Source organism: Ascaphus truei, chromosome 7, assembly GCF_040206685.1.
Source record: "Ascaphus truei isolate aAscTru1 chromosome 7, aAscTru1.hap1, whole genome shotgun sequence".
Lineage (NCBI taxonomy): Eukaryota > Metazoa > Chordata > Amphibia > Anura > Ascaphidae > Ascaphus > Ascaphus truei.
This window is the reverse complement of record NC_134489.1, coordinates 57,917,648-57,933,240: the sequence shown is the minus strand read 5'-3', so window position 1 is coordinate 57,933,240 and position 15,593 is coordinate 57,917,648. Positions and strand designations below refer to the sequence as shown.

At 41.7% G+C, this 15,593-nt stretch overlaps 1 protein-coding gene across 2 annotated transcripts in view; it reads left to right on the top strand.

Moving 5' to 3' along the window:
* NRP2 (neuropilin 2) overlaps window positions 1-15,139 on the top strand; it is a 115,312-nt gene extending 100,173 nt beyond the window's left edge. The window contains exons 16-17 of one of the 2 annotated variants that reach the window (XM_075608546.1): window positions 9,747-9,815; window positions 9,980-15,139. In XM_075608546.1, the coding sequence (XP_075464661.1) occupies window positions 9,747-9,815; window positions 9,980-10,275 (365 nt within the window). In that variant the 3' untranslated portion in view covers window positions 10,276-15,139. Of the gene's footprint in view, window positions 1-109; window positions 6,886-9,746; window positions 9,816-9,979 lie in introns of those variants that run through there. The other variant, XM_075608548.1, reaches the window with a different exon arrangement.
* The last annotated feature ends 454 nt before the right edge of the window (window positions 15,140-15,593 follow it).

Sequence of the window (15,593 nt, the reverse complement as noted above, 5' to 3'; positions counted from 1 at the left end):
TTTTAGCCAGCGAAGTGGGATTGTACCAATAAAAGCATGTGTATTTCTAATGATTAGCCAGCCTACAGTACATCCCACCTAGCAACGCTCTTCTGTGTCTTTCCACCAGGGGGCACCCTTCTACCAGGGAGAGAGCCCACAGTGGACACGGTGTCAGTGCAGCCCATCCCAGTCTACTGGTATTACGTTATGGCAGCAGGAGGCGCTGTTCTGGTGCTGGTCTCCGTCGCGCTGGCCTTGGTGCTCCACTACCACCGCTTCCGCTATGCGGCCAAGAAGAGCGACTCAGCCATCACCTACAAAACCACACACTACGCCAACGGGGCCCCCCTGGCAGTGGAGCCCACCTTAACTATAAAACTAGAGCAAGACGATCATGACCACAGCTCGCGGTGCTGAGGGCGTGCCGGACACAGGAACTAGACTTAACAGACTCCAGCTCCGGTTTTGGCTCAATTTGCACTTTTATCCTCTGTCCCTTACGCCCCAACGACACTTCGTTCTGCATACGTGTGAACTCAGACACCTGGTTCCCCCTGACTGTCTTTAAACGCTAATGCTGCATCTTGGGAAATGATCGAGAAATGAGGCATCAAGCCTTTTCCAACCTGAATGCTCTATCATTGTTATTTTCAAAGACTTGAGGTTTTTTTTCTTTTTCTTTTTTCTCCGCCCCCCAGATGGAAAAATAATAATTGCCTGAAAACATGAAGGAAAGTCTGGAAGAGTGTATTTATCTATATAAATATATATATATTCATGTACGTGTGAGTTAGCATGTGTGAGTAGAGGTGCTGACCACACAAAGCAATGTGGAGGAGTGGATGCAGTTGGCAAGCAAAGGAAAAGCTGTTATGGTGAACACACAGGAGGTTATTAGACTGAAATAGTGCCGATCGGGAGGGAGGGGGGTGCTATCAGAGAGAATCACCAGTTGAAGTTAGAGAATCGCCAGTTGAAGTTAATGGGAGTTTCCATGAAATAGTGCCACAATCAACGCTTTCACAGTTTAGTGAGTATCACCCAGAGAAAATACAATATAATCTGAAGCTGTGACGAGAGATGCAGTTCAAGTGATGTCTTTGGGCGTTATATGCCATATTTACTAAGTGATGCTACGTCCTGGGTTCAGAGCTTGTAGGGATTGTGTAAGTCTTAAGGCACCTTACAGTCCATTCACTTGAATGAGCCATAAAGTGCCCTACAGCTTAGCATAACTTAGTAGATCTGGGTCTATGACTTACGTATAGATGCTCTTTTTTAACCATATAGTTAAAAGCTGAGAGCTGGTTCTGCAAAGTGGCTGCGCAGTGATACCCGAAGCCTTTGTCTGTACCCAGGGACAAAGAGTAGCAGGACTGTCCTGAGATACAGGAAAGCTCTCTGCACTGTTATTGAAAGGTTTTCATTATGTGTTTGTGTATATATATATATATATATATATATATATATATATATATAGCAACTGTAAATATTCCTGTATATTCATTTGCATGTCTTAGACAGGTCTGCAACCCTGTTTTTCACCATTATCGCACAGCACTTCCACTGCAGCAAGGGATTCTGGGAAATGACATGCAAATGAGCACACAGTGCCACCTTAATAAATGTGGTGATTACCTACTCTTTAATCTCAAATGAGTAAATGCCAGCAACCAACCTCACACTGATGATACCCATCAAGGTTGAAACATGTCTGTGAGTGGGTTTACTGGCTTTGCATCTCCCAAGTCCTTGCTTAAAAGCTGTGTTTAAAGCAGCATGCATTGGCTAAGAGTTGTTCGTGTAATGTGAGCTTGAGATAAAAGGTGGCACTGTGTGTTCATTTGCATGTCATTTCCCAGAATCCCTTGTTGCAGTGGAAGTGCTGTGTGCTGGGCGATAATGGTGAAAGACAGGGTTGCAGACCTGTCTAAGACATGCAAATGAATATACAGGAATATTTACAGTTGCTATATGCTATAATGTGGAGGGTTTTTGTCACTTTTTTTACCCACCATAACCTTAATAAATATATATATATATATTTCCGTTTTATATATACATGCATACACGCATACACGCATACACGCATACACGCATACACGCATACACGCATACACGCATACACGCATACACGCATACACGCATACACGCATACACGCATACACAATAAGACAGAAATGGAGAGACCTTTTCTTTAAGAAATATTCTACCTGGTAAGTGTTGGGTGTTGGTATTAGGTACCGCTACATCAAGGGTGCTTAAATGCAGGGCTCAAGAGCCACCAACAGGCCAGATTTGAAGGATCTTCTATCCCACCTTCAGCACAGGTGGCTCAATCAGTCATTTTGATTGAGTCACCGGTGCTAAAGCATGGATATCCTTAAAACGTGGCCTGTTGGTGGCTCTTGAGAACTGCGTTTGAGCACCACTGCTCCACTGTAGGTTGGCCCTATGTGTATGATTGTGAGAGAGTGATTCGTAGTAAGACCCCTTCTTATTAACCTATGAATCTGCCACTCTTTGACGGAGTAGAGATTAGCTCCATTCAAATAGCCTATTGAACAAGGGCCTTAGATTTCATCCAATTTTTACATTTTTAACTCGCCTATTACTTCTGCTTGTACTGGGGGTTGGGGGGGGGGGCTCATTCACTGAGGAACAAATTGAAATTCATCTTCCTGTAAACTTACCAATGACTTTAGAGAACTTGCTAGGAGAGAAATGCTGGAGAAGTTGAAATACTTTTTTTTTTGCTCCCTTACCTAGTTTTGACTTGAGGTTACATTGGATATCTGTTTAACAGGAGCACATATTCAGCAGGCAGGTGTTGATTAGAGAGGAGAATGAAGAAAATACTGAGAATGTGACACCGCTATTTAATTATTGGGTAGTAGATGTTAGGAGAGAAATCTCCAGCTGCTCAGCATGTTGTTGCAAAGGTGCCTTAGTACAAAGAAACCTGCAACATTGTAATAATAGGTTATAATACTGTAGGTCAAACATGCCTTGAAAGCAGCAGTGGTCGAGTATTTATCCCTATTTAAAGCAGGAATCTCCTTTTAACTAACCCCCTACAGTACTACTGAGCCACTAATTGAGCCAACTGTGTTGAAGCATGGGATATCCTTAATACCTGACCTGTTGGTGGCCCTTGAGGACTGGAGTTGACCACTCCTGCCCTACACGATAGGAACCAGTGGGTCCTCTAGAGCTGAACCCCGCTATTTGCAGCTCTGGGGACTCCTCGGTTCCTGAGATACTTGCCGGTGAAGTTATCAGTTTTACTTCCCGGTTTTTAAAGGGTATTTAAATGGCTATCCAATAGAAAGCTGCAACCGATGGTGTGACATCTTCCTATTGGCCTGAGATTTGGCAGTCGTTTTAAGTTTCTTTTGGAAGGAGATTTAAACCAGGTAACTTCGCCGGTGAGTAACCCAAGAACCCAGGGGGCTCCCTGCAGCTGAAACTAGTGCAGTCACCTCTGGGGGTCCTCCACCCCTGTTCCCATGCTGACAAAAAATTGGGGAGTAAAAAAGAGAAGAGGGAGTAGGAGGGATAACTGCTTTAAAGTCATCAATTCTGACCATTCGTATTAAGCAGGGATTGGAGGTGCAATCCATTAGGGGCTATATATGAAGCTTGTCTGACACCAGACGCAGTCACAAAATACCCAGATAGAGGCAGTGTTATTGTTTTTTCATTGCTAAATCTGCACCTCTTCATTGCTACAATATTGTACCAGTTATATATCAGGGAGACGTAAATACATAGAGCCAGATTCACTAAATGGTGCTGCGCCTTTGAGCACCTAATGGTCTACTTAGAGGAATAATCTTAAAGTGTGCCTTAGGGCTCATCACTAGTAAATATGGCTCACAGACTGTATTATCCCATATCCACTTTTTTTGTTCAAATTTGGTACCTCCTCAAACACTAGCGGCTTTGCCAGCCTCTGGCAATAAGGTATTAAGGAAATCCGATCTGAGAAGAGCCTTGTATGATATAGGTTTATCAACGGATTCTTTTTCTGATCCCAATAGAAAGCAGACCTCATAATTGAACAACATGTGTACACTGTTACTAAAGACCATCATTATGTTGTACTTTTGTATCCGCATAGAATATTTGCCGCGCACACACTTTGTGCAGCTTGAGAGAACAATCGTTTTTACATACATTTGTTTAGTAGCAAATGGGTGGCCTTAAATGCTAAGTGACATAGAATTGTATATCTGTTTTTTGTCCATGCTGTTATTTAGTTTTTTTTTCCGAGTGTAGTTCAGTGCTCTTTAAAATGAATATGCGCCTTTGTTATCAGACACTTATGCAGCATAATGTGCACATGGAAATGGGCTTGGAACTTTAAATGTTTTATATGTTTCAGGGGCTTTGGCGATGCTAGAATTATGCTGTATATCAGGTTTGCAAGGCAGCGATCTAGGGACATATTACAATATGGGGGCCCCTAATGGAGAACCTTTCATTTTCAATGCACACCTGCAAGGGGTTAAAGATATCACATCCTTCTAAAAATCTTCATTCTTTTTTTTCCCCAAGACCTTCTCGAATTCAGCACTGCAAAATATTCCCTTAAAAGGAATTAACAGGGGGCCCAATAAACGTTTAAAAAAAAATTGAAATCCAGACCTTTTACATCATTTTCTCATACGGTATAACTTACAGATGTAGCAGATGCAATTACCCAGTGTTAACGCAAAATAACACCGGTGTTATCTCCTTACCCGTGGTTTTCAATATAGCTACTGTTACATAACGTGCGTTAATGGGTGCAAAAAAAAAAAAGTCTGCTACATCTGTATAACATCCCTAAAACCACGTCCGTGCCACAGCAAGAGTGTCAGACAGAACCCCTCCATCTACAATTAGTAATAATGCTGTTGGTTTCTCCTGTGCCGCAGCTAGCAGCAGTATTAGGCTCGCCATCTGCTACCGCACGCTTAGAACAAGCTTTCAGCTCTTGTAAATAGCATGTACTGTTTGACTGGAGAATCTCAAAACTGGAGAATCTCAAAGCAGAATGAAAAAAAAAAACCAACACAATGAAACGGTTTCCCTGGTACCTGCGAAGTGGAAGTCACTTTTCACCCCATATTTTCCTTGGGGGTTTTTTTTTTTTAGGCGTATGTTTTAAAGTTAAAATTGTGGTCGTTCTATATCATTTTCAGTCTAGAGCGCAGGGAAGGCCAATTCCAGTCCTCAAGGGCCACCAACAGGTCAGTTTTTCAGGATATCCCTGCTTCAGCACAGGTAGCTCAGTAAAAGACTGAGCCATTGATTGAGCCAGCTGCGCTGAAGGAGGGCTATCCGGAAAACCTGACCTGTTGGTAGCTCTTGAGGACTGGGGTTGGCTTCCCCTAGTCTAGAGGTTTCTCTTTGATAAGGATTCTCTTTGTCAGGCCACAATACGCACCGCTAATGCTCCTCAGCTACTACTACTGCGGGTGGAAGAGTTAACAAAAGAAACGCAATGCTAAAGATGGGTTTTTAAACTACATGGTTAACCATTTCAGCGTCAGTGGGACTGCGTTGCGGGGCCCTCTAGCGCTGATAAGGGGCTTCACCCCCACCCCAAAGTTATATTCAAACTGAAGACAAGCTTTGGAAAAGGCATCATAAGTAACTTTAAAGCAGCAGTCCCATTTCTTGATTTGAAATGCATTATTGCTGACAGAACCTTTTAATAATAAGACTGAGACTCTATTTGAGGATTTCACATAATAATAAAAAAAAAAAAGACACAGGCTGATATATCTATCAAGTTCCACCCCAAAAGTGTATTTAGTGATAGAAAAAAACTCTCTCTCTCTATATATATATATATATCTTTGCTTGTGTCTCTGGCAAATGTTAACCAGATTGTTAACCAAGGTTTACACCAGGACAAGAGACCCCCTTCTATATCAGTGCACGCCTTCCTAACCCCTCTTACACCCACTTCCAAAATTATGACCGGACACAAGACATAAGGCAAGAAAAGGCAGTGTAAAGTACCTTAATATACGGATACAGAACCAAACTGTCTGTCTTAGCGTCCCATTAACTGCACTTTGTGCGCACAAAGGGAAAAATCCAAGCCGTTTTTTATTTTCTTATTTTTTTAAACATAGGATTGAAGCAGGGGGTCTCCTGAGCTGAACCCCGTTTATTTCAGCTCTGGGACCCCATAGTTCCCGAGATATGTACCTCCGAAGGGGGTGCCGGTATCTGCTGCAAGTTTACAGCTCCCGCGTCACGTGGGCCAATTAGCAAGCCGCACTGGGTGACATCACGGCTTCCTATTGGCCCCGCAGGGTGCGGGAGCTCGGAAAAGCGGCCATTATGTGAACTAGGAGCGGATGCTGGCACGTCCTTCGGAGGTCTGTATCTCCGGAAGCAGGACGTCCGCAGAGCTGAAATTAACAAGGTTCCGCTCCAGAGACCCCCTGCTTCAATCCTATGGGGGAAAACTGCTAGCTTGGATTGCCGCTTTAATAGAGTGGAGGTTATTCCTAAAACTTGGAGTCAGCAGGCATTCCTGTGCGATAGCCCCCAATTGGCACTATCGCAGTTTAATGAATAACCCCCGTAGTCTGTATATTTTTAAAGGTGTTTATATTTTTGGTGTGTCGCCCCACCCCGTTATTGTTTTTTTGTAGGGACTGCTGCTTCCTAACTCTCATTCTGTACAATGTCAAATGCATCCACTTGCTTTAAAAATCACAACAAATCACTGTTGGTAAATGCTATTCAATTATGCTCCCCCTCTCCCTCCCTTAGCATCTCTTGCTTTGCCCTCTGCCTGTGAATGAAAAAGAATTTAAAACAATCTTATAGAAATTTGAAACTTATTTGAAAATGTACTGTGTGGAATGTAATTAAAGGATGATATTTTTATACAAACATCTGTTTCCTTTTACTGCTTGCTGGGAATGGTGCAGGCACTTAAACAATTTGAGCTTTGAAGCACTTAACACAAATGCACCGCTCTTTCCCCCTCACCCGTCGGTTCGTATTGTGTCGGCGCTTGGCCGGGGTTTCTGTCGGCTCTTGCTAGCGCACGGCCAGGCTGAGACAACTCGGATAGTCGTTTCTGGGATTCTGCTCCAGCTGCTAAGTGCTAAATTGCCCGACTGTTATTACAATCAAGTTTGCGCTTGGCTTTCCCTCTGGCGTAATCTACGAAATGGGCCACCATTTTCATCCTCCCCGGGGCTTTAACCGGATGCGATATGACTGCATTCGGCTGTGCATCAGAAATGTAATAACAATAGCTCATGTCAACTTTATCATATTATCAACCTTATGGGGCGGTCTTTTAATACTCACGTGGCTGCTGTATTGATACCATTCTGCTCCCTCTATTCTGTTTAATCCCTGTGTTGCAGCAAAGAGTTAAACATGTAGAAACATAGACCAGAGCCATTTACCCCTCTTTCTATGCAGTATGTTGCATGCCTCACAGGCCGTGAATGCGTTCTACTCATTAACTGGATATACTCAGCACTTTGCTTTAATAAATGCGACCTTTGATCATTTTTACTGAAAACTAATTACCTAAAGTGCCGATCGATTAGTTCTCCCGTGATCGATCAACAAAGATCCTGCTTCCCAGGGTTCACTAAATGGCTGCCTTTCAGTTTCAATCAATCCCGCCGTCAGTGTAACTCAGCAGCTACAATGTATTCTTATGTTACTAAGGTAACATTATCTAATGTTACAGTTTGTGCTCAAACTGCTGGAAATATTGGCAACAAATTATCACAAACAGAAAAGTGTTGCAAAGACCTTGCACTGCTGGGGAAGTGTGTTAAACCCTGCTATAGAAATCAAAGGATGTTCAGTATTTTAAAACTCATTAAAAATGGCATTGAGTTGAATACAAAAAGAAAAGAAAAAAGTAGTAAGTATTAACGAATACTACAGAACTGATTTATTCAAACATAAAACAACAACAAAAACCATGTAGGAAATTGCCTTTAAATAGTTTATTATATTATTTTTTACATAAAATGAATGTTTATATCTAACCTAAAAAAATTGTATAAGGTAAGATATGATATCTCAGACAGTACAGATGGTGCTGGGGATATCGGTGATAAGAGAAATGGTTTAAAAAAAAACAAACAAAAAAACCCAGATATAATGCACCCATGGATCGCCCTGAGCAGCTGAACTCGTAACACAGAATGTTACTGCAGACCTGACAGAATGCGCAGAGCAACTCCTCGTCTCAAACTCACTCACTGACCAGTGGAGCAGAGTCAATGCAAAGCACCTCGATGCTTTGACGCAAAGTGACGCAGCAAAAGGTTAATGCAGCGGTGCACAAACTGGGGGGCGCAAGATTGTTCAGGGGGGCACGGCGGTTGCAGAGGCCTCGCGCTCTTTCCCCAAGACATTTAAATTAATGCCGGGGGATTGCGTGAGGCCTTTGTAACTGTACTTGCCTTCTCTTCGGAGACGTGTCCCCATGGCAACATGGCGTCAAATGATGCCGCAGGGTCATGTGACGTCATGTTGGCATGGCAATGTGATGTCACGTGACCCCGCAGCATCATTTGATGTCGGAGAGAAGGTAAGGGAGGGGGGGGCGTGAGCACGGAGGGGGGCTCAGCATGGAAAGATTGCGCACTCCTGGGTTAATGGACTAAACCATTAGTTTCCGAGACCCTTGATAAGTATCCAACACATGGCCCTATTCAATAAAATATGAAGCTACTGGCCACTTTCCCCTTGCCCAGGAAGATTTCAGCTCCTTCCCAAGCAAGGGGAAGATGACTTAATGCATATTGAATAGGGGCCCATATGAATGATCTCGTAAATAGGTAATGATAACATTGTTCCATCCCCAGTGTTGTGCTGCGCTGAACAGATAGTCAGCCACACATATTGCTTCTCCTGCACTAGCTGTACAGACACAGGGGAAGCTGACTACAGCACATTGAAGGGAGTGTTCACTAGTAGGGCTGTTCCTTGTAGCTTGGAATCAGATGGTCTTCCAGCCTTGCACATGCATTTCATGTAATCTCTCCTGGGTGGTCTAAAGGAATGTACGTCAGCTCTGGGTGGGAAGCCCGTACTGTGTATTAGCAAAATGAAATGCAATTAAATATGGGGAAATGTACATCTGCATCTTTCATGATGGTCACAGGTGTTTACGTTTGCTCCACAGATGTAAGATAAGTTTATACCTCCTCATCTCTAGTTTAAAGCAGCAAAGCATATGCAACCCGCTCTCTGCTCACATACTCAGAGGTGTAAACACATGCAATGTCTTCATGGATTTTAAAAGATATCTGTCATACATACATACATAAAATCCTTCCAACCGTTTGTTCTAAAACAAACAATATTACCTAAAGGTACAGCTTCACTTAACTCTGCATTTCTATTTTCTAGCTTTTACATTCCTATGTCAAAACATTTCTGTTTTATTTTTTTAATTTTGCCAATTAACTGTTTTTTTTTTTTAATTTTGCCAATGAACTGTTTTTTTTTTGGTTTTGCTGGGTCTTTTAAAAATTGACCGCCACTGTCATTTTGTAAAATCCACTTCATACGTCAATTGACCACTGTGTCTTTTAAATAGCCCCCTCAATATTGTCGGTCACATAAAGGGTTAGAAAAGAATGCATTGTTATTATCAGTATTTTTCAGTAATATTAATGGTACCATTGAAAAAATAAATGAGGAACCTCCTTTCTGATGCTTTTTAAATAAATAAACATAGACTATAATTAATTTTTTTTTTTTTTTTATAGTGGATATTCCAATGTTGAACAATGATTATGATGCTTCTCCTGGACAAAACGTTGGAGGAGGAAACATTGGTAAGAGAAAATAAAAAATGTAATTTTCTACAGCGCAAAGGGTTCTACACTATTAAAAATATCAAATTGGAGACCGTTGTTTCTTTCAGGACATCTTGACATTAGTTTAATAACTGTCTGTAAAAAATAAATAAGTAGATGTTTATGTGTCCATTCTGTTACAGATGGCTTTGAGTCCTTTACAACTCTTCCCACCAACAACATGGTGACCCCCAGATCCGACAAAGAAGAGACTTGGCTTTACACCTTAGATCCAATCTTGGTCACCATCATCGCTATGAGTTCCCTCGGGGTTCTTCTTGGAGCCATATGCGCCGGCCTCCTTCTCTACTGCACCTGCTCCTACACGGGCCTCTCATCCCGCAGTTCCACCACCCTGGAGAACTATAACTTTGAGCTGTATGATGGCATCAAACACAAGGTGAAAATGAACCCCCAGAAATGTTGCTCTGAGGCGTGACGGAGTGCTAGGACACTGGACATTTAACTTTGGCTTGGTGAGGTCTTCTTTTGGAACCATTTCTGGGAGTCAGCTGGTGACTTAAATAAGTGGACTGCAACTATGTAACTATCTCGGTTGCTTAGCCTAGTGGAATAACAGCTTTGAGAAGCACTGGGAATAAGATATAGATATATATATATATATATATATATATATATATATATACACAAACTTGAAAGGAATTTTTTTTTTTTCACCAGTGACAAAATAGTAAGCATGGGCTCCCACCTGAAAGGAGAAAATCTTGTGCTGAGCAAGTTGCTCGAAAGAAAGGGATATTGCCGCCCCTTCCACCAACGATTCGCAAAACCAACGTTCTGACTTTCAGTTTATATGCATTCAAACCCGCATACATCCATCAGAAAACGTCTCTCTTCTAAAGAGTGATATGGATGAGTTCCCATTTCAGGGGAGTGCTGTTTTTGACCACTTGGATTTTGGGAGTGGCAGCACTTTTTCATGGGATAACATAACAGTCTAAAGACTCCTAAGTGAAGAGGTGCACAGTGGCATCTGGACACAAGCAGAAGAGCCTTAAAGTGAGTTGTGAATAAGAGCCATTTTCTACAACCAGGTCACAAACTGAAAACTGACCGTGTGCTTCTTGAAGAGGTCTCCACGTTTTTCTTTTTTTCACAAACGCCTAGAACAAAGGACACGTTTTTTTTTAAAGGGTTTTATATTCAGAGCTGGCTTTGATTGTACCTTTATGTATTGTATGTGCGGGAGGGTGGGTGTTGATTACATTTCATGTATTGTTTTTGGTGAAGCTTTTGAAATCTTTGTTTGACCTCTATGCTGCTATTGTAAGCAGTGTGTTCCAGTCGGTGTTTCAGGTACCGTTAAGCAGTAAGAAATACATCCACTCTCCAACTTTAAGTTACAGAGTAAGTGTGCTTAATGGCATTCTGAAATAAAAGCATTTAACAGCTTCGCTGTCAGCAAAGTCCAATCTTTCATAATGAGAATAAAACGTGCATAGATTTATTCCCAGTCCTCCTGTCTCTTAAGCTGCCAGTGGGATGTTATCTAAATTCTTATAATTCCTTAAAACTATTACCATGCTGTCTCACCCCAAAATGTGAAATGGTCCCGCTGGGGTTTGGGAACTTGAATGTGAACATGTATATTAGTAAAAGCAGTAATTTACTCTGAAATTTAGTTTGGAGTTGTTGAGTAGGTGGCAATGCAACTTTGAGTAGGGTTATCAGCTGATCCTGGTTGTCAATGATAGCATGAATGTGTAGCGCTTATACCTCTCATCCCTGCAGCTGGTGAGAAATCATCAGGGTCGGCTAAACACATCAGTGACAATCCGTTTCAGGTTGTTGTCCTACAATTAGCACTTTGCTGCAAGAGGGCCCAGCAACACATTGCAAAGCGTGGATGTGGTGGTTTCCCTTGCTCTGCTCCTTCTGTGAAAGAGAGCTGAAATATGAAGGCCTTTTAAGGAATAAACTAATGTAAACTCATGAAAGCCTAGCAAGGTTTGCAAATCCATAAACACCTCCTTACAGAAAGGGTTGGCAGAGCTTTGTGTTGTAAACCTCTTCCACAGCGCCAGCGTTTAGCCACGCAGCAAAATACACTAATAAGCATTTAGCATCTTCTATCAGTTGCTGACTGCGGTACATTGCATTGCCCTGAATTTATGTAATCTTGTGCAAGCTAGGTTTAGAATAACATCAGCTAGCATCAATAAAAGTCTCGTTACAGCTAAAGGTATCTCTTTACCATGTATTTTTATGTTTAATCATCTTGATTCCCTAATCCCTTGGATCATATATGACTGTTTTTGGCAGAGTGGGATAAATCAGTATCTAACGTCTACAAGGCGTCTTTCTTAAGAGAGCATATGAGGTTTACCGTCTGATTACAACTTTTTACAGATCCACTCCTGTCTTTACACTTAGTACTGTTTCCTGCTTAAGTGCCTTGGGAAATAAATGTTTTACACAGCGTGCAGATGCAGACGACACACCACACATTTTAGTCTTACCCAGTTTTTTTCCCAGGGCTGGAGACTTTATGGGAACCCCATCAAGTACATGTCCCTCACATTTCTATTTGACCTACATGGTCAAGTGGCCTTAGTTTGAAGAGTCTGCTATAAGCTGTGTGCATTTCCTTTTGCCAAACCATATTTAGACACAACCAACACATGATCAGATGGCCGTGCATACAGGACTTCATGTTTCATTGTATGTGACTAGTTTGTCTGGTGAAGCCCTTTACCCCCACTAGTATTATCGAATATAGGTAGTTACCATGTTAAGTGTGTGTTACTGTAGCAATGTATCTCTCTATCCCCCCTTGTAATACACAATTGAGACTATCACTATGGTCAAAGTAAGGATTATTCAAGCAATGGCTTTATTACGTTATGCTGCAGAATGTTACAATCGTGGGTGGAAAGTATTGATCATGTACTGAATTATTTAACACAGTTAGTGCCTATATTCTTTAATACCATGGTTAGCATGAGCGATCTGTGTGTGGTCCATTTCTTACACATGCAGCTCAAGTACAAGATTCTGCTGAGTGCCTCCCTCTCAAGATAACGTTTTTTTTCATAATGAACACTGCAGCCCGGATTATTTGACATTGCAGGAGTAGAAAGTGGAAATTGACTACTCTTATCAACTGCATCTGTTGCAATGGAATCTTTATTAGTGGTAGCACATTGCCTGTTGATGAAACCCCTACACACTACATCAATCCAGCTGTTGTTTAATGTCCATGTTACAGCCGATATCCTGTTCTGATTCTGTTTAGTTCCCAACATCTCTCCACTGCCGATACCTCACCCTGTTTGCGTTCTTTAGTAGAAAGTACCATGGGCTGTAAAGTTCAAGATAATTTATGGTGCGATTATTTCAACTTTGCGTGTGAAGTTGCCATTTCACTCATAGGCCCTTATTGAGTATTGTGAGAAAAGGTTAGATAACACTTGACAACGCATTACCTTCCATTCCAGTGAATAGAATGCAGTTCAACGCATTACCTTCCATTCCAGTGAATAGAATGCAGTTACTGTATTGTTAGTGCTGTACGTACCCCGTTTCTCATCATTTTACAGAGGCAATCCAAGCTAGGGATTCTATTTTTTTTAACAGAGTTGAAGCAGGGGGTCTCTGGAGCTGAATCCCATTCATTTCAGCTCCGGGGACCCCCTGCTTCCCGAGATAATTACCTCCGTAGGGGGTGCCGGCAGACGCTCGGCTAGTAGGGTTCAGGTAATGGCGGAGTTTCAAAGCTCCAGCGCTCCGCGAGCCAATAGGAAGCCTTGACTTCAAAAGGTTCGGCCTCCTATTGGCCCGAATGATGCGGGAGCTTTAAACTTTGCCGAGATAACGGCACCCCCATTGGAGGTCTGTATCTCCGGAATCGGGGGGTCCCCGGAGCTGAAATGAATGGGATTCAGCTATGGAGACGCCCTGCTTCAACTCTATTTTAAAAAGAAATAAATAATAGAAAACCCATGATTTGCTCCTTTAAGTATTGGCCATAGTTTGGGATTCCATCTTTGGGTGAAGAAATTGCCATGCCATCTTCAGCCACCTAAGCCATAGGTTTCATTTGAAAAAAGACGCTTGTTGAGCTGATATATTGAGCGTGTAGGGTACACATGCACGGTGCCTTTTGGGAAGCCTTAGAGGTGCAGACCCCATAAACTGAGTGGCCATTTAATGACAACGCTCAGCCCATGTAAAACGTTCGCAACAATTTAAGCCTTATTAAAAGTCTTTTAAAATGTAGTCTCAACTGCAGAATGGCAAATAGCATGGACGGTGTAATACAGACTGTTTTCCTTTGATGCTAGCAAGGGGATTATACTTATTTAACGTCTGCTGCAGTGATTGTAGGATTGGGTGAGGATCAGGGCTGCGAGATTTATATATATATATATATATATATATATATAAATAAATCAGTTTTAGGAATATCTGCAGATACTTGTGTTAACATCACTGCTTCTTCAAGAACAATGTAGCATGCGAACATGGAGAAAAAGGAAACATAAAGGCACGGACCTTCAACATTATAATAACGCAACGAGTGCTTAAACGAGTGCTTAAACTTGGCCACATTTTTAAATATTTACATGGGCTGTGGTTGCCTTAAGATAACCTTGCATCCATAAAGCAAGCATTCGCTCGGTTTAAAAGTTCCTTTTTCTTTTTCATTTTTAATGTTAAAGCAGCAGTGCCATATACTCTGCAAATTTCACATTTTAAACATTGTATACTAATGTATTAGATTATCTAATTATTATTAATAATAATATATTTGCCCTATTTAAAATCTGTCCACATTTGCATTTTCTCGTGAGTCTATAAAAAGGCACCATTGTTGAATTACAATCAATTGTCCAGCTCTTGCTGTGGCTTTTATTGGTGACTTGGATTACAGTGATAAAGAAGAGCAAATAGATTGCTTCTCAATAATTAGACAGATTAAACCATGTTACCCCCATCTTTGTTAAGGTAAATATATTTTGGTGCTATTCCTTATATTGGAGCATGTCTTTCTTTGTGGCGCTCATGGAGTTAATATGAAATTTGCAATGAGTATTTGGTACCACTGCTTTAAAACCCCTCCATTGCCAGAGGAGTCTGCAACACATTGCTTTGTGGGCCTGTCTGGCAGAGAAGGGGTTAAGAAGCATTCTACCACATACTGGCTGAGCCAGAATAAATGGATTTAAGAGCTTTACTGTGATTCTTTAATGTAAAGAATTAGGAAATACCATGTAAACTGTGTTATGTAATTTGTATAAACATTTTTTTTAAATAACTATTTAATAAATAATATGCCGGAATCGGCCTGCGTCTGTATTGTTGAATATGAAATATATGTGAATGTGTCTTATTTCCCTGTCACCAGGATAGACCGTTTCCACCTAGACATATACACATACAGGCATACCCCACTTTAAGGACACTCACTTTAAGTACACTCGCGAGTAAGTACATATCGCTCAATAGTCAAATGGCAGCTCACGCATGCGCCTGTCAGCACGTCCTGAACAGCAATACCGGCTCCCTACCTGTACCAAAGCTGTGCGCAAGCGGGGAGACTATAGAGCCTGTTACAAATGCGTTATTTACATCAGTTAAGCACGTACATGACGATTGCAGTACAGTACATGCATCGATAAGTGGGAAAAGGTTGTGCTTCACTTTAAGTACATTTTCGCTTTACATACATGCTCCGGTCCCATTGCGTACGGTAATGCGGGGTATGCCTGTATATAACATGTGCGTGGCGAGATC